General features: G+C 43.0%; 2 protein-coding genes and 1 long non-coding RNA gene across 8 annotated transcripts in view; 1 reads left to right on the top strand and 2 right to left on the bottom strand.

The window, feature by feature from the left end:
• Window positions 1–409: 409 nt before the first annotated feature.
• On the bottom strand, window positions 410–5,315 carry LOC101736933 (actin-related protein 10). Its single transcript, XM_004927404.5, has 7 exons — window positions 5,082–5,315; window positions 4,566–4,718; window positions 4,018–4,126; window positions 3,181–3,289; window positions 2,059–2,202; window positions 1,113–1,324; window positions 410–883 (listed from the first exon to the last, which is right to left on the bottom strand). Exons 1-7 carry the CDS (start codon window positions 5,156–5,158, stop codon window positions 518–520), a joined length of 1,170 nt encoding a protein of 389 aa, XP_004927461.1. The 5' UTR covers window positions 5,159–5,315; the 3' UTR covers window positions 410–517.
• A 1,156-nt stretch (window positions 5,316–6,471) lies between these two features.
• On the top strand, window positions 6,472–9,989 carry LOC105841826 (uncharacterized). Its single transcript, XR_001139739.4, has 2 exons — window positions 6,472–6,662; window positions 9,642–9,989. It is a non-coding gene; the product is annotated as an uncharacterized LOC105841826 (long non-coding RNA).
• Window positions 9,980–24,050, bottom strand: part of LOC101736716 (DDT domain-containing protein DDB_G0282237) — a 34,117-nt gene continuing 20,046 nt past the window's right edge. For 3 of the 6 annotated variants that reach the window (XM_062669288.1, XM_038012008.2, XM_062669287.1), the window contains exons 2-7: window positions 19,597–19,791; window positions 17,878–17,982; window positions 17,435–17,737; window positions 16,752–16,972; window positions 15,722–15,794; window positions 9,980–11,156 (exon numbers count right to left, since the gene is read on the bottom strand). In XM_062669288.1, coding sequence (XP_062525272.1) covers window positions 10,920–11,156; window positions 15,722–15,794; window positions 16,752–16,972; window positions 17,435–17,737; window positions 17,878–17,982; window positions 19,597–19,743 — 1,086 coding nt within the window. In that variant the 5' untranslated portion in view covers window positions 19,744–19,791 and the 3' untranslated portion in view covers window positions 9,980–10,919. The remainder of the gene's footprint in view (window positions 11,157–15,721; window positions 15,795–16,751; window positions 16,973–17,434; window positions 17,738–17,877; window positions 17,983–19,596; window positions 19,792–24,050) is intronic. The other 3 variants (XM_062669291.1, XM_062669289.1, XM_062669290.1) reach the window with 1 other exon arrangement.

Here is a 24,050-nt window from a genome sequence, read left to right as displayed (position 1 = left end):
GAGCGAGCATACGACCCATCTGATGGTGAGTGGATACCGTCGCTCATAGACGTCAGCAATGCCAGGGGCAGAGCCAAGCCGCTGCCTACCGTTTAATACTCTCCAGAAGCCTCGTTTGAAAAAGGTGTTTACCATTTATTAACTGTGAGTAGCAAGTGCACAAGTGTAGGAAAATGCAACAAAGTCGCTGAATGTTATTTCGCGAGATTCTCCAAACAGTTAAGTCATATTTTAAGAATATACTTAGACCATTTTACTAAGACTTTTTCGTTTTATTTCACAATGTTTCATTTAATTTTATTCCAATTTATTTCTATCTTAAATAAATCAAATTCATTCCATTTCGATCTATATAATTTTTCATATAGCAGAATAAATATAGGTCAGTGTCGCAAGAAAAAATACGGGATATTTTTAAATGTTTTATTAGTAAAGTATTTATTTGACACGACCCGGGTTGCGCAATATAACGATTTGATGTTACGATTAAAATAAATAAATGCGGCGCGCTCGGTCTCTACAGAGTGAGGTCGAGGTGGTCCCGCTGCGGGTGGTGCGGCGGCGTGTTGTCCAGCAGGTTGACCCAGTCCCGCAGGCGCCGCTCGCGACAGTACACGTCGCGCGACAGCAGCCGCCCGCCCCCCGCGCCGCCCCCCGCCTCGCCCGCGCCGCACAGCGCGCCGCCCAGCCACGCGCAGCTCATGTCGTGCGCCGGCGCTCGGTGGAACTTGAACTCGCCCAGCCGCAGCCGCGAGCTGTACGGCGGCAGCGTGCACAGGTGCGCCAACTCCTGGGACAGGCGAGCGCGCAGCCCTGGCAGCGACGCCGCGCCGCCCGTCAGCAGCACGTTGGCCGCCAGCGCGCGCCGCACGTCGATCGGACACTGTGCGGCACACGCGACAGCGGTTACACCACCGTCCAAGGACAGTGGCAACGTCAGGGAAGTTTTCCCATCTTACCATTAACTTTCACGAAATTAAGCATTTTTTTGATCGCAGATACGGGCCTACAGTTAATTATGCGTATGAGATGTAACGTGATCCGTCATCGGGCTGATGTAGCTCATAGAGGGTGTTGGAACACTCTTCTGAGCGCAGTGGTGGCGCGCTGACCTGCATGATGCACTGCAGCACGATGTCGGGGAGAGAGGCCAGCTCGTTGTCGCGCCGGAACAGCGGCTCGGCGGCCAGCTCCCGCGCGCGCCCCGACACGCACACGGCGCCGAGCCGCGCCAGCGGGTAGCGCACGCTGCGCGCCGGCTCCGGCGGGCTGTCCGACTGCCAGCGCAGCGCGCGCGCCCGCGGGCTCACGAAGCACGTCTTCACTGCGAAACGAAGCAAACTCTGGCATCGTTTTGAAGTCGTCATGGCCTAAAGGATAAGACGTCCGGTGCATTCGTATCGAGCGATGCACCGGTGTTCGAATCCCACTGGCGGGTACCAATTTTTCTAATGAAATACGCACTCAGCAAATGTTCACGATTGACTTCCACGGTGAAGGAATAACATCGTGCAATAAAAATCAAACCCGCAAAATTATAATTTGCGTAATTACTGGAGGTAGGACCTCTTGTGAGTCCGCACGGGTAGGTACCACCGCCCCGCCTATTTCTGCCGTGAAGCAGTAATGCGTTTCGGTTTGAAGGGTGGGGCAGCCGTTGTGACTATACTGAGACCTTAGAACTATATCTCAAGGTGTGTGGCGCATTTACGTTGTAGGTGTCTATGGGCTTCAGTAACCACTTAACACCAGGTGGGCTGTGAGCTCGTCCACACATTTAAGCAACAAAAAAAATAATCGTCCGCATCACCTGCCCCGCCTGCTCGGTTTCATTAACATCAGAATGACACGTGACACGAGGCAGCGGCCGACCAGCAGACACCTCGGCGTACACCCCCCTGACCCCGAATCATCGATTTTATGTTAGGTTTGTTAAATAAACATTTTTATAACCAGCTGTATGACTAATATTCTTATTTCGCTGAGATGACGGACCTTTTAAGAAATGAATACATATATTAAAAATTGAGACTTGTATGGGCGGACGTCGCGCGGTACCTGTGATGTCCTCGAGCACATGGTCGGGTAGGTGCAGGTCGGGGCCGCAGTCCTGGCGCAGGAGGTGCAGCAGCTCGGCGCGCACGGCGGCGGCGCCCAGCGGCTGCGCCTGCACGGCGCGCAGCACCACGCACGAGTGCACCACTGCAAGTTGCCGTCTGTCCTCATGCCCTCACCTGTCGTGCGACATTGCCTGGGGCCAGTGGCCTACAGCGCTGCGCTGTTTAGTCACTCGGTTAAGAACGAAAAAAAGCATTCGTATTTTTTCCGCAAAGGATTTTTTAGAACATAGTATAAAAGCAATTTTCAATAATTTTTTTTGTTGGTACGTTTGTTGTTTGTGCATCTCCGCCACGACTGAAAGGCTCTGCGGCTGTCTATGCGAGTAGACAAGAGTTGGTTTGGAGCAGAGCATAGGTTTTATTTCATGAATGTTGCAGAAAAGTAAACATTATTTACATATCTTTGAAACTTCCTTTCATGCTGTTAAATGTTAGAAATTCTATGACAAATATGAATAGTATGAAAGTAGCTCTGTCTGTCTGTTACATTGTCACGCCCAAACAACTGAAACTGTTTTAGTGAAATTCACCGGTAGCATACAGAAACGTAATAGTTGAAATTCTGGAAACCGATATTGGCTAACGTACACCACACTGCTGACCGGAGCCCCGTCCCTAGCCTCTGTGTAGAAGCTTGTATATAAAAAAGGGTGCGTGTACTTATGTACGCGCGTAAGAAGTTATACTTTATTTTAATTAAATTTATTTCTTTTCTTTTAAATTAAATTTTAATCAATTTAAAAAAAAAATCGATTAAACAACATCCTCAAACACGCATATTGGACATCCCTTTACTTGACATCGTATAAATTCGGCAATTCTCGGTACGGTTCGGAAAGTTCACCTGCGGCTATATTCAGACTCGCCAAGTTACGTCGGTCGTATTGTAATGAGCGATTTAGTGGGCAACTTCATTTCTGTTAATTTTGTGTCACGGTGCGCGCACATCGTAAAATTTCACTCTCATCAATTTTTCATAACGCGCCTAAAGAAGTATAACTTCAATAAAATGTTCGATATTCTAATTGTGTAATGAATTTGTAGTTAGAAGTACGGTTACCGGCGGCCACCTCGGCCTCCCGGGCGCCCAGAGACACCACCAGCGTGACAGGCGCGCCCAGCGTCATCGCGCACATCCGCGGACTGTCCGCCCACACCGCGCCAGACACCTGAGAACTCTCCGCCTGTGTATCTGTCTCTATGATGGGACATGGTGGTTCATATGGTGAAGGCCATGAAATGTTTAATTCGGAAATAGTTAAATCAAATACACTATGGCCTGTCTTAAAATTATAAATCTCATTAGTCCAATGGACTTAACACTTTAAATTTGTCCCAAAACGGGCAAGATCGTTGTCATGTCATTTAGCTCAGATACCAAAGATATTTTATTACGTTCAAAAAATTGTTCTTCTGTGTAATATTTTGTAATAGTTTTCTTGTTATGATTTATTCCACTTTACAAATGAATTTATTTTTTTACTAATGCAGGGAAAACTCTCAAGAGCAAGTTACATGACAGTAACTCTACCTTATCATCCCAAGTAGGTTCAAACACACAGATTATCTGTGTTCAAACAAGACCCTGTATGAGTAGGTGATTAAAAACGAATGTTACTTTTCAAATATACTCAAGTTAGACATTAATTACTTTAGTTGTTCATTTAAGTTCATTACAGTTTTCTCCTTTGTCTCATACCAGTATCAAGTTTATTAAAGAGCCCAAATATTATATTAACAGTTTGAAATTTGGAAATTGTCAGTTTTATTTTAAATTGTCTCTAACAACCTGAAAATTTGGTTCATAAAACACAATGAAGTCTTGAGGAGTCTGTGATTATGGTCAAATGTCAATGATTGTTGGAACAATAATATTGAAAGCTAATATTCAGCATACCTCATAATGTGTGAACAGTACTTTGGCTAGTGTTTCCCTGAACAGAGTAGGAGTGAGCAGGGACTCCACTACAACCACTTTACGTTCCTTTGGATTCACCAGGACATGCCTATGAAATCAAGATTTTTCAAATAAGCTTATTCTGAAAAAACAGAATTCTATTGCAATGCACATTTCACTATGGTGATAATGTTTTTATTATTATTATAATAGTAATTAGTAAAGTTAATAAACTTGTTATAAAAGACTATGGTTGTAGTTATGAAATGAGCCCTCTTCCAAATTTCTGTATTTCCTTGAAACATCTTTCAAACAAACTCTTTTTTAGTGGTAGTGGCTGGACTATGTCCTTCACATTGCTAGTCTTTATGGGTCATAGTAACCACCTACCACCAGGTGGGTTATGTGCATGCTGTCATGAAATGCTTACTTCACCAAGTGTGTGATAATAATAATTGTCAATGACATTTATCTTTTATCAGCTTATTATTATTATTTATTAAATGTGAAAGTATTTTGTACGCATTATGGACATTAAACATACAAACCTAAAATACAATAAATGTAACATATTAACTAGGTTATCATATAGCTCCTCAGGTGTAGAGTACTCATAAACCTTCTTGAATCTTCTTTCTGTCGAGCACCAGAATTGTGATCTTATAATACATCGTGGAGCTGCTTCACCAGTAAAACCAAACCTGAAGCATTAAAATGAATACAATGGTTTAATATTATAAATTTTAATGTATTTCAGAACAAGCCCAGTATCTTTTATAATGAAATAAAGTGTACTTGTAAAATGGAAATAATTATCACAGAATATTATGCTAATATAAATTAGGAGCAATTGAATTTTTTTTACATGTTCTTAATTCTGTGATGATTTTATGACTAAGATGGTGTAGGTAATTAAGATTTTTTTTTCATTTTGTAATCATATCTAGTAAAATTCAGGACTCAAAATAAGCAAGTTTAAAAAGGTGTGGAATTGATTGGATTTATCAACTTAACGCGTTCTTTCGTTCTAAATGGTTAAATATAATGAGTTGCAATTAAGTTACTTGGTATATTCACTGCCCAAATCTAGTACAACGGCTTGTTTCTCTTGTATTAGAGCTATCCCTTCGTATAAAGCCATATTTTATTTAAGCATCCCTTTTTACAGTTTAAAGACAATACGTTGACTTTTCGTTTCTAATTTATATCTATACTTTTGTTATCATACAATAAATTATATTGGAAAACACAAACTGTCATGCAAATCTTTTTTGACAGGTCGAAATGTGATGTCATGTTACGATTTATCATTCGTCGATTAGACAAGCAAAAGGAACAATGCCCATGCGTTAGATATTTTGTACAAAAATAGAAATCGTGTCTAGTATTGTGAGATGGAAAGGAATATCAACATGAAACCAAGCTTGATTTGATCATCTTCAAAGTACCTAAAGGTTTATTAATTATCAATCGTGGGCATTACAAACAGCCCACAAGACGCAAACAGATTGCAGGCGCTCAAAAATTGTTTTATCAGTTTATAAGAAGATTCGAAAGTAAGACAGATTGAAAAACTTATGAAGGATATGGAGCTGATTGTCCAAAAGCCCTATCAGCTCTTACAGTGCCTGACACTCCCAGCTCGTTACTGAGAGGTATGGAATTTGCCCCTTCGACGGCTCTAGTCGTCACCTCAGCTCAAGCGCCTCAGACGAAGGACCTGGATAAATTAGCGATAATAGCACTCAACGTAGCACTGTTGTCACACATACTAGTTGTATTGTGACAATACATTAAGGCTAAAGGAAATACTTCTAAGGTTTTCCTCTACGTATGATTTTTAAGTGTTAAGTTTACACACAGACACACGCATATTATAAACAACATTTACTCCAAGTTGTCTGTTTTTATTATTTGATTATGAGTAAAACCTGTCAGAGCTCTATGAACATTATTCTTTTTCAAGTATTCCATAGATTTTTTAAAATATAATATTCGTTTATCCAAATCTTATCTGAAAATTTTAGAAATCAGTGAAAACGTCAATTGAGCTTCAAGAGATGCTCCGTCGTACCTGTGGCGATTGGTTTAGTTCACGATCGTCGTACATGTGGCGATTGGTTTAGTTCACGATCCATTTGTGGTCTTCGAAGAGCCTATAGACACAGCAACTAGCATGTTGTCGCCCTCCTCGAGTCATGGGCTCCGTACCTAGTTTATTAGTAGTACAATTGGAATTGTTGGAGAGAACGCTGGAATCCTTAGTTGCGAGTCGACAACACAACCCATAATAGGTAAAACATTGGTTCATAAATACTACCGTTTTTAATGTATTTCCTTTAATTGAATACACTGTGTAGGTAAAGAAGGAAATTATTTTAATAGATAATAAATTATTTTATTAATTCTTTTGTATATGAGAGTAAATGTAGGATACTTTTCGAAGTAATCCTACATTTATGCGTTTAAAACTCTTTTCTTTGACTTTAATTACTGATTACCTGAATGCACTCAGTTTGACAGCATCGAGAGCCGAGTATGTTAAATTGAAAAGTTTAATTAATTATTAATTTCGTTTGGTACGTACAACACCTTCGAGTAAAAATGAAAGTTACGCACACAGACAAGATAACCCGAGCCCTGCGGTACGTTACAGTGTCTATAAAATATATGTAGGTACTATCGCAACTTTATAGTGTCCCGGTTGATAAACTACGCGAGTAAGCACGCTAGCAGTAAAGATGTAGATACATGTTGCGAGTTTCTACATATACTATCAAGTGCGTGATGATGACAACACTGTAGTCAGTATGGTCGTTGCAAGTCGGACACGAATCTTCAACGCCATCATTACCTACTTCCCTGCTATTCTACTGCTGCTACATAGTAATATAATAGTATCTCCATTTCATTTATAATTTACTTACCTAGCTCTCTAATTTAGATCTTGGTGAGAGGTCATGAATTCAAAACTCGTTTAAAGTAGGACATGTCATGTTTTGAAACTCATTGTTGATGAACGCAGTCGTTCTAGGTGGCCGGGATAAACTCTCCTTAAATGAAAAGTGTGAATAACAACACAACAACACGGGGCACGCGGCGAGAACGCCTGCGCGTGTCGAACCGCCATGCCTGTTTCTACTCTACCTATTCGATGGTAGCCTAAGGGACTATCCCACCTACGACTGGACGGATAGGTGAGCTCACAGGCTCAACCTGAGAGAATTTGCTAACACTAGCCCTAGCAAGAGCAAGAGCGGAATCGCGACACAATGAGAAGATTCGGCGAGAAACTCAATAGGCTGTTTAGTTCACTCGTCGAACTCTTCGTCGTAATCGACTAGTTCGAGGACGGTGGCTGGTACTCGAGAAGGCTAAAAGCACAAGAATGAATCCAGAGGATCACACAAGACATGATTCGGGCGACGGCGGCTTTGCGTTGCCCCATCGTGGTCGGATAAGTAATTAGCGACTGCCACGATAAGAAAGTTTTCGTGTCGCGCCGTTTTGTCGAAGTAGCTTTCTGACGCTTTGTTAAGATACTTACGTAAAGGTACTAAATTCAGGTCGTCGTGTAGATCTACATTCCTCACATACCATGGTGCTCCGACGGCAATCTTACCGAAACGGGATTGGATGATCTGAGGAGAGTTAATGTGTGTAGGGGCTGTGTGAGTGAACATTACACTTCCATAGATCATAACACAATGTATACCTACAAGCTTTTTAAAGTGTCACCTTGTTATCAAGGGACAATTTACTTCGTTTGCAGATCATGGGGTAGAGTCGACCGAATAGGAATGCGGCTAGGTCGCGTACTGACTTGATGTGGGATGTGTGTCCGAATGTCATGACCCTGTCGAGAGGGACGCCTAAGTACTTAGCTTTCGAAGCCCACGGCACGGGCTGGCCAAAGATTTTTATGGCAGGACTGGAGTTACCGCGCCTAAATGGTGACGAGATGCAAGCAGTAGTGTCTGAAGGGCGACCCTTTTTGAAGAGCACAGCTGTGCATTTCGTGGGGTTGATGTCGATGCGCCACTTCTGGAACCACTGTCCTAAATTGGTGACCGCGATCTGGTGTTTCTACTGTGAAACCTCAGGGTTCCATTTTGAGTCCTCTTTTATTTCTAATATATATAAACGATTTACCTAGTTTTATTGAGTCCCGACACGAGGTCGTATTATTCGCAGATGATACATCTTTATTATTTAAAATTAAACGACAGTTGCAAGCCTATGACGAAGTGAATGATGCGATTTCGTGTGTGGTTCATTGGTTTCGTATCATTAATCTATTATTGAATAGTAAGAAAACTAAATGTATTAAATTTAGTCTAAAATGTATTAAATCACCTTTAAATGTGAGACAAGTAGATAGTAATGTAATTGTTTCTAAGGAATCATTGGAGCTTGTTGAGTCAACTGTATTTCTTGGTATAACAGTGGACTCCAAGCTGCAGTGGGAACCTCATATTCATAAATTGGCGAGTAAGCTCAGCTCTGCAGCATACGCAGTAAAAAAAAATAGAATGTGACCAAACGCGGACACGGCTCGTTTAGTTTATTTTAGTTACTTTCACAGTGTCATGTCCTATGGCATTTTGCTATGGGGCAATGCGGCCGATGTAGAAATGATATTTATTTATACGTGCTATTTATAATATGCACTCAAGGGAATCCCAGAGGGAGAAATTTAAAGAAATTAAAGTTCTCACTATGCCATCCCAGTACATTTTTGAAAAATTTATGTATGTTCGTAAACATATTGACGAGCTTCCTAAAATGTCGGACATACATAATAGAAATACTAGGAACAAACACAAGCTTGTTGTGCCGATGAGTAGGTTACATAAGATACGAAATTCAATCGGGTGTTTGTCTGTGCGCCTGTACAACAAAATCCCACAAGATGTTCAGAACCTACATATACATAGGTTTAAGAAAACTATTAAAGATCATCTGTGCAATAAAGCTTACTATAAAGTCAATGATTATCTAGAAGATTGCACAAAGTGGGAATGAGTTGCTCGCTCCGGGCATTTCAATATTGCAATAATTGTTACGTTATAATACTCATTGTAAAATCTTTAAAAAAAACTAATATTAAAAAAAAAAAGGAAAAGACAATATGCCCGCTGAGTTTCTTGCCAGTTCTTCTCAGGACGGAGGTTAGTTCTTGTGAATTGGCGGTAGTTCTTTTTGACGTTCAACAAGTATGTACTTTCATTTATGTTGAATAATTTTTTTTTTATTTCATTTGATTTGATTTGAAACAATTGTGCGTTTTGTTTAGTAGGGAGGATGGTAGGACGTCGCTGAACCAATACAAGTGAGACTTCAAACTGTCTCAAGACGACAGCGACATTCGTGTTGTTAGCTCGTAATACCTACATGAGTTTTGGGACGGGTTCTTAATGGCTTCTACGTTTCGTAAATTATAACTTTTCTAAGAGCCATATTAATTACTTGATATAATCGCGATACGCCCCAAGAAGCTCGGCACAAACATTTGACTACGTATGCACCCGCATATCGCTTGTTGGGCCACCCACAATTGATTGTTTCATTAAGGTCTCCAGGCCGACATATTACGACTCTCAAATCTTGTAGTTCTTTTGCAGTGACTATAAATATGCTTGTGACAAGAACGTAATTGGAGCCATGCATTTCAAGAAGCCCCTGCACCGCCCGGCGTGTGTTACAACATCTCATCGCGAGCCAGTGCTAACAGCTCCGCTGGTGACGGAGTCTCGCAGGCCCGCCGCCGAGTGCGGACCGACTCGTAGAAGACGTTACGTTGGTTGTTTCGCAAAGATGCTGGACTCATTTCTTAATAATTACTCCTGATATGGCACAGAATTGTCTTCGCAGTGTAACAAGTTGGCTATTGTTATACATACAACTTTGTGTTTGTTCTAATGGTGTTAGGTCAGGTGTTGGAGTAAAAATAAACAGAAACAATAATTTAACTATTTATTTCATTAAAAATTCCGCTATAATACATATTTACAAACATAAAAACGAATCAAAAATATTTGTCACGGTATAAAAAGCTTGAGCACTAATTGCGCCGAGCGCCGAGCGCTCCCGAGCGTGGCCGAGCGTGGCCGAGCGTGGCCGAGCGTGGCCGAGCGTGGCCGAGCCCGGCCGAGCGGCGCCGAGCGCTGTTCTCACTACACAAGTGGATTACCCGAGCAATGTACTGCCAGATTTATTTTGAAACTTTAAAGTTAAATGACGTTAACACTGTCTCGTAGTTACTGCTGTGTATAAATAGAATAAATATGGATGAAGCGAGTTGATTTTATTTTGTGCATTGGCAGTGCATTGTCCGACTATAATACATTAATGATAACACACGCACGTCAGTGGAACCGCCTCTAGTAAACAGGGGGTGTGCGCCTACCAGCCTCCCAGCGGCTTGTCTAACATTCAACACAAATATAAGGCAATACCTCTTTAAAAGCGGAAATAATTACAAAATGTTCAATACAGTAGTAAACAAATGAATTTCAAGTTATTAATAAACTACGTTTTAGTCCAATATGCAGCTCCTTTCAGAATTCACATCAGTATTTCGCACAGTGCACAGTGCACAGTGCACAATTGCGCAGTGTACATAGTTCATAATTAGCACCCAGGTCGTTTAAAACGTTTAAAACACAAAAGAAGCTGTCAACTACTTTAGGAACAAAATAGCTCAGCCACAATGACAGGGGACGACTGCCAATTGTACATCGACATCGATATCGACGTCGAGTAGGAGAAGTGCGACTTGATGTTCTGTTAGAGTTGATACTGCGCACGGGTGCGTTCACACCCGCCGACACCTCCACCGGGACGAGTCCGCTGACGCTCCCACCAGCCACTAACTAACTAACTACAATGTTCTAAACACATTAAATGATGGAGGTGATGAGTCGCGCCTTGAAGTTGACTATCCTCTCAGAGGTTTGCGCGATGCGCAGGATGAGGTCCTGGATGAGGTTGGCGATGCCGCGGTTGGCGATGATGAAGAGTCTCGTGATGGGCCCGGGCACCCCCTCGGTGAGGTTGTCTCCCTTGGCGGCGCTCCCGTCGTCTCCTTCGGCGGCCGCCTCACCGCCGCTCGCGCCAGACGGCGAGCCCGCTACCAGCTGCCGACGTAAAAGGCAATCGTTTAACTAACACTTGTATATTCATTTTATATTCAAATTTCTAAATTAGAATTCATGTTTTGTATTCAACGCGGTAAATTGTGTACTTTAAGAAGCACCCGCATCGAGTCGGAACTGAGCCGATGGCAGAGTGCCGTCACCGACGATGTGACCTGGACGCGGCGGAGCGCACGATCGCACGCGAGGGAGATGCGGCACCGTCTTCTCTCTCTACAAATCGATATCGAGTCGTTGAGTGATGAGTCGTGGCGGGCAATGATTGATTTCTGCGAGTACACCATTTTGTGGAAGTATGTGGTGGGATTAGAGAGAAACCACCCTTTTCTTTCCAACCCTACCTGTCACTATCGCCATCTGACTTAGTGAACTGGCCCCCTGACAATTTTAGGTGCCGAGTGTCGGTTTGAGAATCGGCAAAAGGAGACCTAAGAAGCTCCGACTTGAGAAAAAGCAACTCGATGGCGGGTCATCTCACCCCCTGACCCAGGACGGTTCTAGCCCAGGGCTGAGTCGGTGGCTTCGCCTAGCCTAAAATGTTTCAATCGGTCCAACCGAGAGTCCGGCGAGTTCCTCTCGATCAATATTAAAGTAAGATTAGAATTGAAGCTAACTACTTCAGCGGCTTCTAAATGACGGTGTTTTCTGGAAGCAAGACTACGTGTTTGTTAGTAATATAAAAGTACATAAATAATTAGACAGACATAAACTATTACAGATAGTGAAGGTGCATGATGTAGAACGCATTTTGTACAAAAAAATGAAGTAAAATTTGAGTACATTTTATATGTACAATAAAATAGAATCAGCAACAGCGATTACAAGACGTTGCTGCATCAACCGCGGCATGACGCGGCATGACGTGGCACGACGCCGCGACGCAACGCTGTCCGTCTGGAACTATATATGTGTGCAAGTTTTTGTGTGTGTGTCTGTGTGTGTGTGTAACAATGAATATTCACGAATTGATACATTTTTCTTAAAGTGTATTTAAATTCTATGTCGCTTATTCTACGTTGGTCAAATATTTATCGGACACGAACGCAGTGCTTAAGTTATGCGAGTACACCCTCCTAGTCCTATGGCGAGGATATTGCTACTTTGAAAATCCGTCCATGGACGAACGACACTCTATGATTTTATTAGTAATTGGGTAGTATACTAGTATTATTAACAATCTACAGTCTAATATCTACTTAAAGCTGGTCCGTTGTGGCAATATTCTAACTACATCGGTAGTGTGGTGCATGTAGGTGTGTGTGTACTTGTGGATCATTGGGGTCCAGTGTGGCTGTGTGTGAGGCGGTGAGGCCCACGTTGAGCGAGTCGGTGCCCGCGAACAAACGGAATGCCGAGCCGGCCGCGCGCGCCATCGCCTCCGCCGGACGCTGAAAATATATCTAATCACCCCCGGCACAGAGTGCACGTGTAGGTACGCACTGCACACGTCCCACACGTCCGGAGACACTGAGCTTCTGCCGCCAGTAGAGCTAGCAGAGATCTTTTTAGATGCATCGCATCGTACATCCGCCACTCGTCCAAACTAATTATTCCTAATTTTTTTCGCGTTGTATGCTTTGCTTTGTTTTTTATAACCGATAAATCTCAAATGATTAACTTTAATTTGAAGAATATATTCAATCCGCACAATTACATTTTAAGTCGGATAGTAGATCTCGGCATGTCGTCCGTTGTTACTACTACTACTCAAGGGAATTGTTGCGTTATCATCATACTTATCAACCCGGATGCAGAACTGCTTCTGTAGGTGTAGAGACGTGTGGTGTTTTTGTTTTGCTGACAAGTTTGTTACAGCGGTAGATTCAGCAACACGTACAATGAATTTTGTCGGCTGATTTTTTGTCTTGAACAATTTAAGTAACGTTTTTAGAAACGCTTTTTGTAAGCGCGACCGTCAGACGAACACAAGAACATTATTTGCTTGTGTTTTTTTATTCAATCTGTAGTTCAGCCGCAGTTGTAGCTCTCTACGATTATTTCCCGTGAAAGTTTAGATTTAACGATCCGCCATATATCTCCTGTTTTAAACCAAACTACCATTTCATTTTAAAGGAATATTCAATTGTTTTGTATTTTCACAAAATAACTAGTCAGGTCATAAGTATTGTCACACAGTAAAAACTTTTCTTTTAGAATGCTGGCCACAAAAAGGTTTATTGAATTCGAATTTCGAATTGTTCATGAAAATAAAAATGTATACTTATAGAATTTTACTCATTTTTAAATATGGGTGGACGCTTAAAGAAGACCGTGTTGCAGTTATTGCGTTGCATCGTTGCGGTTACGCGCCAATTCAAATTTTTAACATACTGAAAATTTTGAATATAACCAAAAGATTCGTTTATCGTACCATCAAACGATACAATGAAGACTCTAGTGTAGATGACAGGTCAAAAAGTGGTCGCCCTCGGTCTGTTAGGACTCCAGCAGTGGTAAAAGCTGTAAAGGCGCGAATTCAAAGAAATCCCAAACGTAAGCAGAAACTGTTGGCCCTTCAGATGGGGTTAAGCAGAACCACGGTGAAAAGGGTGTTAAATGAAGACTTAGGGCTTCGGGCATATCGAAGAAAACAGGACATCGTTTGAATGCTCGTCTAATGGACCTGAGATTGAAGAGATGCCGCGCTTTGTTGAAGCGGTACGCGGGAAAAAAATATCGGGAAATTCTTTTTTCGGATGAAAAAATTTTTACCGTAGAAGAGAGCTACAACAAACAAAATGATAAGGTATACGCACACAGTAGTGAAGAAGCGAGCAACCGTATTCCGCGTGTCCAACGAGGTCATTTTCCATCCTCGCTCATGGTATGGTTGGGAGTTTCTTATTGGGGCTTAACAGAGGTACATTTTTGTGAGAAAGGTGTAAAAACGAATGCAGTTGTGTATCAAAATATAGTCCTGACGAACCTTGTAGAACCTGTTTCTCATACCATGTTCAATAACAGGCACTGGGTATTACAACAAGATTCGGCGCTAGCTCATAGAGCGAAGAGCACACAAGACTGGCTGGCGGCGCGTGAAATCGACTTCATCCGGCACGAAGACTGGCCCTCCTCCAGCCCAAATTTGAATCCATTAGATTACAAGATATGGCAACACTTGGAGGAAAAGGCGTGCTCAAAGCCTCATCCCAATTTGGAGTCACTCAAGACATCCTTGATTAAGGTAGCCGCCGATATTGACATGGACCTCGTTCGTGCTGCGATAGACGACTGGCCGCGCAGATTGAAGGCCTGTATTCAAAATCGCGGAGGTCATTTTGAATAAACTTTAGTGTCATAAGAATCTATGTTTTGTTAAGTTCATTTTGGTATATGAATGGTTACATAATGAATAAACTTGTTTCAATTTTTAATCAAATCATCAATCAAATTTTACATTAAACATGTGACAGAATTTATGACCTGACTAGGTATATTTCATACCTGAATCATCGTCTATCAATCAGTACCTATTTACACAATAACTCCTATTTACTATTAAAGTGATAGGAAGAGCAGAAATATTAAATATTTTAATGATGTTCTCTTTCGACCCGGGGGTGTCATGCCCCGGGGTGTAGAAGAGTTTGGATTCCGCCATTGAAAATGTTTTTGTAATATAATTTCTACGATTGATGTTTATCAAAGCTGACGTTACGTATACAGATAAATATTAATTACGAGCGGACCCGACAGACGTTGTCTATACACACGTCTTAGTTACGAAAATTTCAAACTTTTATTATAAAATATATATTTTTTGGTGGTAGTGCGAATTGTCAATCTATGTCATTCTCGAATCCTCAGGAGCACACAAAAAAAGTTAAAAAAATCTGTCCAACCGCTTAGGAGGAGTTAACTAACATACACACGGACAGAAGAATTACACCTCTATATATTTAAATTCTAAAGTAGCAGAACGCCATCTAGTGCGGTCGTAATGAATGACTTATACGATATTATTACGTGCTATTCTTGCGCTTTTGCAGCCGATTTTAACTGTTTTATTTATAATGATACCAACAGTGTTGAGTGAGTACTAAATTCTGAAAAAATAACATAAATACAATTACGAAGAACAAAATATAATAGAAGAATAGAGAATCTATGGAAAAAATATATATTACCATATAATGTTAGTGTTGAATGAGATAGGTCAAAATGTACTAGTGTGATCTCTTTATTATTATGTGGAATTGGGCTGTTTCGTTTTCATTTCTTTCTTTCCTGTCCTGTTCTTGATTGCGGACACTATCACTCATTTGCTACTGAAATAGGTAGGGCAGTGCCACCACGGGAAGGTCCTACCACTAGACCTAGACACTCGCGTGCAAGTACTGGGTCGATGACCTTATACTCGTAGTTATAGAGAGAGGTTCTATGTAGATGTCCGTGCCACAGCGAACACAAGTTTTTCTTAAGAACTCTCGAAGAAAACTCGAATATGACTTGTAACATGATATACCGTAATGTTCAGGTAGAGGTTTGGACAATAGTCGGTCGTGCGGGTGCACATGTAGCCGTTATATGTGTTCTCGTGTCCTTACCCTGACGATGTCGAATAAGAAGTTGCCGGAGCCGCCGCCAGAGGCGCCACCTGCCCCTCCGAACGACAAGAACCTGAAAGTAGACAACAATTATTGACTTACACAGTGTGAGCTGCGCCGTTAACAACTCAAAATGCAGAGTATGAAGGCAGCCACGCGCACGGCACCGCACAGCTGACCTACCTCGCTCCTCACCGGCTACACGGCTGCCTGCGCACATGCCTAGCTGTGTAAACTAGAACGTGAGAAGTTATCGGAAAAACTCAATTGTATTGCGTTGCATGCCATTATTATTATCATTATTTAGACGAAGTGATTGCCCTAGAATGGTACTCTTAGTCTGTATGTATCGACAGCCGTGAGACGCGGAGACGCTGTGGTCTGAGCTCTTGTTAATGTAACATTATTGTAATAGTGAAATTAGCCGGGTCGTCTCCCGATCGCAATGTGCGCCTGGTCAAGCAAGGTGCGGTGGTCTTGCTGTTCAAATTATCTATATATTATTATATAAAAATTAATTGTTGTTCGTTAGTCTCGCTAAAACTTGAGAGCGGCTGGACTGATTTGGTTAATTTTGGTCTTGAATTATTTGTAGAAGTCCAGAGAAGGTTTAAAAGGTAGATAAATATCAAAATGCTCGGAAAAAAAAAATTTAAAATGAAAGTCATACTATTGTGATGTTTTTACATTACGAGTGTTCTAGGAATCTTACATAATTTTGTAGTGTCGTTACAAGTTTATTGAAATGGCGTGAAATTAATTATTTCTAAAGCGAGCTATGAATAGCTCGAACGTGAGTTTTGTGTGTATTTAAATTCTTTTGTAATGTTGGCTGCACTGAGAGCGCAAGGCCTTTGTTCTCAGTTGCATTGCTGTCGATAGATCTTGTAACGTTTTCAACGAATGTAAAGTTATTAGTCGTAAACAGTCTATAACCAGGAATGATTTTTAGTCTTTTAACTATGATTCGCTCATCGTTAGTCAAGATATTTATGTAAGAGTAATTATTGAGTGTCCGGTCCGTGGGTACCTCTTGTTCCTATTCTCCTCGCTGCCGTCGGCGTCGTCGAGAGTGATCTCGTCGATGCTGGCGCTGTTGGTCTGCGCGGCGGTCTGCTGGTCCTCGCTCGCGGCGCCCTGCTGGTCCGCACCGGCGGCGCCCGGCCCACTGCCGCTCTCGCCGAACGCAACGCGAACCTCTGCTTGCTGGGACTCCGCCCCAGATAACAGGTTCTCTTCCGCTATGGAGTTCTGCAAACAAAACGCAAAGCTTCACACTCGGAACCCACAGCGGCCGCCATGATCGTTAGTTCCGCGACTGTCTCTGTGTCACGGTGTGACGAGAGCCCAGGTGTGCGAGCTCACGTCTAATGTATAATGTGTGTATTAATGAATACAACATGGCACGAAATGGCGCGTTGCAGCGGGTCGGTGACGGGCGGAGCGGGACGCTCAGCACCTCGCTGCGTAGGTTGGTGCTGCGAGCTCCCGCTGCGGTAATGGATGACCGCGGTCGTCGCGTGATCTCGGCCGTGCAATTGTCCCAATTACTCATGCGGTTTAACTGACTATGTGCACGAGCCGAGTCGACAACTTGGTAGAAGAATGCGGTCGGAGTGAGTGAGTGATCGGTGACGTCAATGCGATGGAGTGACGATGCGATGACAAGGGCTCTGCCGCTTCGAGGCAGGCTGTGGTTAGTGCGGCGCATACCGGCAGGAAGAACAGAGCCCGCTTCCTGCGCGATGCAGGCTCTTCGGTCGTGGTGGTGGGGCTCGTAGTTGTGGTGGTGGTGGTAGTGGTGGTGGTCGTAGTGGTGGTGGTGGAGGTGACCGCCTCCTCGTCATCGTCGTCATCGTCGTCATCGTCGTCATCGTCATCGTCCAGGTCGACGGTCCCGCTGCCGCCGCCCGTGTTCCCGGCGCTCCGGTTCCCTCCTAGGAACGCTCTCAGGAATAGCGGCCCGAATGTTTGGAGCACGAAACTCGTTATTTGCTGTACTTTCTGATCGATTATCTAAAACATACACCGCCCTTACGACCTAGTTCGTGGCCTGCGAAACAATACGCTTGTAGTCGATTTGTTAGACCTGCTGTTCCTCATGGAAGCAACCAGAGCTTAGTTATAGTGAGAAGGACGACAGAGGGGGTGGTTACCTGCGTGAGGGAGGGGAACAGTTGCCGCAGGATGCCGATGGTGCGCTTGTTCCTCTCACTGAGCTCGGAGCCGGGGGCGCCCAGGTTCAGGGTTGCGAGGGTCTCCTGAAACAAGATACACCAACTAATTTCAAACTTGATTTTTTGAGCCATTTAATGTCACAAATCTGATGACCGTAGCACATTCTATTACTTACTCGATATAATCATTATCAGCACGTAAACAATGAACCCCCTCAACTGAATGTTCTCGTCAGTGTGACGTCAGTAATTAGACATTAAAATTTTAAACAAGCAAAATATAAATTAACAATAAATGATCGTAAGCTGTGTGAGATAACATTGATTCGCTGGTTAGTTAATGCTCAATCACAATTCAATAGGTACTCATGTACCATTAAAGCATTGTTAGTTTGCTTCTCGGAGTCAAGGGTTCATCACCTTGAGGTCGTGTCAAAAATAAAACAATGTCCGACGATATTACAACAAAGCCTGGTTATTAGGTAATCGAGACATTGATGAGTGGTAGGCGATTAGCGACAGGCGTGCGAGCGAGCGGCTCTTACGAAATATCGAAGATCTCTTACGACATTTCTTAAATTCATTTGACATTTAGATATTACATCAAACTTTAGAGTTATGTGTTTTAGTAGCACACGATTACATATTTCATAATTAATTATTTTGTTTCGCGAACGAAGAGTATGTCGAGTACCCACTCGTTTGTGTGTGTGTGTACACCACACGTGTTTAAAATCGTGGATAGAGAAATTGATTTACAATAAATTTAAGGAGATCAAAATGCAAGTTCGTTATTCTCATTGTAATAGTAAAAGGAATTCACGTTTATAAACCAATAGTAACACGACTATCTTACAAACGGGACTTGGTCGTAGATTGCGATTAATGTGCTTCTAATAATTTTCTTGAATTTTTGATATTTTGTAGAGTTGGAGTCAGTGACTGGCGGGGTCCACTACCAGACAGAACAGCGCGCCGCTGGGAGGCTGAGCGCCCGTCATCCTCGAGCGATACCGAGTGGCGCTCCAAAATATTTGCTGACCGTATCACTAATCTTCAAATTACGTAATCGGACTTTTTACTTTTGACTTTTACATGCGAAGAAGAGTAGGTACATTTTAGAGCCACTTTAGTTTTAATTGGGTAGGTAGGTGTCACTGTAATCTGGCCATGGGGCGCTCTAAGCATCGCTTGCGATTTAAAGTGCATGTGTTGCCCGACTCGCGCGCCGCTTATATCGCGGAGACGGTGCTGCGACAGAAAGCTTCCTTGAATCGTTAAAACCTCCACCGAAATCCCACTGCATTCATTAAAATTTACAAATTAACGCTACTACTTTATTAACCGAAACCGGCTCTTAAACGGTTACTGCATTGAGTGTTAATGGAGAGTTTTACATTCTGATTGACACCTCTTCTGGGTGAAGACTCCATTATATAGTACATGGCTGTCCCACCCTTCAAACTGGAAAGAATGTCTACGTCGCGGTAGAAATAACTAGGACGGTGACACTTATCCGGCTGGACTCACAATGAGTCCTGCCACCAACAAATACGCAAATCACTATGTTAACGAGTATTGTTTTATTACACGACGTTATTAGTTCATGTTGGAAGTCGTCCATGAGCATACGTCCCGGCATAGTCGTGTCGAATGTAAAGTACGAACATAAGTGGCGGTGCAGGCGCGGGTACAGACCTGTGCGCTGGCGGCGGGGGCGATGATCTCTATGATCTCCGGCTTGTCGTCCGCAGGGTCGGGCTGGGGGTTCGGTTCCGGGGCAGGGGCCGCGTGCACCCCCGCGAGTGCGAACAACGCCATGAGGTAGAGTGACCTTCTCATCATGATTCTCGGGTACTATTTACAACTTTCAATCCAGTCTTCGTTTCTAATCTGTTGAGTTAAAAATGCGTAATATTAGAATAACACACAAAATCCTGAGCGTGTTTAAATTTTCATAAGCTTCATGTATTATATTACAAAAATGACATTACTCATATAAAACTCAATCAATGAATTTTGTTTATTTATATAAGGTATAATTGATAGCGGCAGACGATTTCACCGACAATAAGTCAAGTGAAGTGACGAACAAATGTAATGTTAGTACGTTCAGTATCTACTATGTATGTACACACGCACACACACACACACACACGAACACGTCTCTATGTATTTAAACGTTAATTTGTAATTGAGTATGCAGGTTACAGAGCGCTGGCGGTGGTTGTGCAAGGCGCGGCCGCGGGGCACGTGCCCCCTGCTCTACGCTCAACTTCACTCAAGAACTGAGAACGCGCGTGCAGGTCGCGGGGGTCAGCTGGAATAGCGGTCCTTAAACTAATTGCTTGGCACAAGCCAGCATAGGCGGGTCTGATCTACCACAATCTAATACATCATTAATTACTCCTTTATTTTTCTAGATGTTTAAAGGACCTGCAGGCCCATCAGGTGTTAAGTGGTTCCCGGGGCCCGACATCGTCGATATCGTCATCAACAGAAAGACAAGAGAACGAAGTCTTACGCGCTCCCCTCCACTCCTCTCGCGACAGAAACAAGTAGAGGGTAGTCCCTGCTTACCCCACTTGCTGCTGTCGCCTCACTGTCTTTAACCGTGGAAGCGGTTCGATGTTCTCTGGTCTGTTTTATTACCAGCGATGGTAGACACGCGATCCCATTCGAGGAGTAGTGCTTAGTGTTCATACGGCTTCAGCTCGTTTACAGATAAAATAAAAATCTTGAAACTGTTTTTAGCAAATTACCAAGAAATCCAGTGCGAATAAAGCCGCTCGATTACAAATGTAATAAAGTCGGCCGTCGCCGATAACGTGAACAACTTTCAGTTAAAGATACCTTATTAAGTAACTTATAAACCGTTCCAATATTTTATTTCTGTTGTCAATAATTACGAAATCGTGAAAATAAAACACTAATTTTCATCGAAACGGCTCAAAGTTTAAAATGTAGGTCAATGTGATCACTTTAGGTGCGATTCCGATTTGTAACTTGAACGCGACTCTTATTAAATATTAACATACAAACAGCGTTTTACTGCAGAGTTGTGAGTAATTCAGACTTGGATCAAGTAGATGATGTTGCAATCATTCAATCATCGATCATCGACCAGCACTCGTGCACAGGCCTCGCCTCACAAGCATGAGTGTGCGAATGACTACTTTTCATTTTTTCCGTTATCATTAGAGGACTTAGAACTGAATTTTATGTATAATAAATAACGCGCAGTAAGGCGGCTAATCGTTTTGTGTAAAGTAGAGCAGAGCCGCGGTTCTATCCGTTACACTTTTGTAATAAGTTTTTAGAAAGGCAAACATACTAAAGTATGATATATTTTAGAAAGCCCGTAGAGAAGCAAGGGCGTGTGGTGTACGCGCATATCGCTACCGAAGCCGCTCTACTTTGCGTGCGGACTCTGCTCTGCTATTCGACAAATGCTGACCACCGATACAGCTGTGCTGCTGTTAGAGTATTTACTAGTATCTAGTGTAGTCTATGACTTGCTTGTCTGTTTAACTGTCAAATGCTAAGTGTGATATGAAAGTAATGATTATTTATTAAATACGCATATTCGTGATTTCCCTATAAATAAGATTAAATGAAATTTACAAAAGACAGCGGTTATTATGTAAACAGAGAGCTATCTATATACACTCGCACGTGGAGGCCGTCAAGTGAAGGCGGCGCGGTCGGTGGTCGCGGCTGCAGGATCATACTACTGTACTAGCGTCAGAGCATTTGCATAATCACCGTAATGGATATTTTTGGTATCACTTGTATTTCTCACATATGTTCACTGACAAACTGAAAACATTAGTAGACGCTCAATGTGGAATCCATCAAATATGGTTAGGTTTGTCTTTTGTCCGCCTCTGTGAGTCGATATGTAATCTAGTAGGTACGTACTGCTGGCAGTTCAATACACGCTCTCCTTATCACTAACTACTTTGTTACGTAAAGTGCGATGTTAGATGACCCTTCCACCGTCACGACTCGGACGTAGCAGACTTGACAGGTGTCTGAATTAATTCTTATAAAGTATTATCGGCATTGATCAACTCGAATTTATTTTAATTAAACATTTGTTAATAGATTGTTATCATTGGCCTTCCTTACGTACCGTCGACCTGGTTATTTGCGACATGACGTAATCCTGTTTCCTCCTAGACGAAAGGATCTTGGTGGACGGTGTTGGGAATCATAGGAGTGCTAGCTGAGGGCTTGCACATCAGTCGTTGTTAAGTTATTCAGACAGTTTTAAAGTAGCCCGATTCAGTGTCCTGAATTATGATGGATGAACCTTTTTACGACACTAAAATATTTTAAGAAATTCAATTCTGAATTGAGTTATCTATTATGAGTTACGTAATAAATCCTAGTTAAAGGATAGATTGTATAGAAACTGCCCGCAATCTACTGAGAGTCGAGGTCAACCCACTTGGTCAACCACTTTAACTATTGGCCTTCTGAGACCGACCAGCGACCAGCCACCGACACGTTCTACGGCTGCTGTTGGACATTCAATACGGCTATTAAAATATTTTCGTTTTAAAAGGACGGTGCGGACTCTGTGCGGTGTGTTCGCGTGAACCTTCAATGTTTTGAGTTTAATAAGTTAATTTTAATATTTACAATATTACAATTTAATTAAATCTTTTTTTTTTTTTTTTTTTTTTATGATTGAAAGTTTACTGGTGGCCCGAAGGCCTTTCCAGTTTCACCAGGACAGGTGGGCGAGCAAAGGCTCAGCCAAGAGGGGTGGGATTTGCTAACAACTGCCCGAGCGCCTCCGAAGGAGACCTAACAACTCAAGAGCAATTGTTTCGCGAATGAATCTACTACCGGATCGGAATCGCGACCCGCTGAGAAGATCCGGCGAGAAACTCAGCGGGCTGATGCATGGGTTAGGTTGCACGTCGACCTCTTTGTCGAGTTCGACGAGTACGGTTACCGGGGTCCCTAAGCCTGCCCCTAGTATTAGAGCTGAAGGCATCTAATGCAAAGGTTATTGGATCTGATGGATCCGTAAGGACGTGTCTAGGGCGTCGACGGTGACTGGCTCCTGCATGATCAGGATTCGGGGAGTAGTCAGCGGCGGCAACGATAAGGCGATTATCATGACGCATAGCCTTATCGAAGTATCGTTCCGACGCTGACTTCATGTATTTCCGAATTGATTCGAGGCCCAGGTCGTCGTGTAGGTCAACGTTCCTCACGAACCACGGAGCCCCGACAGCTAACCTGCAAAAGCGGGATTGTAGGGATTGGAGGGTGTCTATGTGTGTGCGGGCCGCGTGAGCGAACACCACACTCGCGTAAGTCATGACGGGCCTTATGCAAGTTTTGTAAAGTGTCACCTTGTTCCGAAGGGACATTTTACTCCGCTTACAGATCATGGGGTAGAGTCTACCGAGAATAAACGCGGCACGGTCACGGACTGATTTTATATGCGGGCGGAATGTCATCGATGCATCCAGGGTAACGCCCAGGTACTTGACCTTCCTGGCCCAGGGTATGGGTTGTCTAAAGAGAGTAATCGGGGGTGTGAGATTCCTCCTCCTAATCCGGGAGGAAATCCGTGTGGAGCTTCCCCTCTGAAATAGCACCGCAGTACTTTTCGCTGGGTTGATGTCTATGCGCCATTTTCGGAACCACTGTCCTAGGGCTAGGGCTGCGCTCTGAAGCTTCTTCGCGATTAGGGACTTATTTCTACTAGAATAGTAAACAGTCGTGTCGTCGGCGAATAAAGCTAAATGGGTCGGCGGCGACCGGGGAATATCGTTGACGAATAAGCTAAATAGGAGGGGTGAGAGGACAGAGCCTTGCGGGACTCCAGCTGTGAGAGGTCGTGGGGAGGAGCGGGTTCCCTCGACTCGATATCGAAAAGAGCGGTTCGACAAGAAGTCCCGTATGATGAGCACGAGACTATCCGGCACGCCCATGTTGAATAGTTTGAAAATCAAACCATTGTGCCAGACTTTGTCGAACGCTTTTGCGACGTCGAAGAAGAGAGCTCCCGTGTATAACGGTTTTGGTCGATTAAGCCCCACAAGAATGTGCTCCGTGAGGCGGTGCACCTGTTGAACGCATGAGTGATTTGTACGGAATCCGAATTGTTCATCGATAAGAATGCCCTT

The sequence above is a fragment of the Bombyx mori genome, chromosome 7, assembly GCF_030269925.1.
Source record: "Bombyx mori chromosome 7, ASM3026992v2".
NCBI lineage: Eukaryota > Metazoa > Arthropoda > Insecta > Lepidoptera > Bombycidae > Bombyx > Bombyx mori.
The sequence above is the reverse complement of the archived record's forward strand: the minus strand, read 5'-3'. Positions and strand labels throughout refer to the sequence as shown.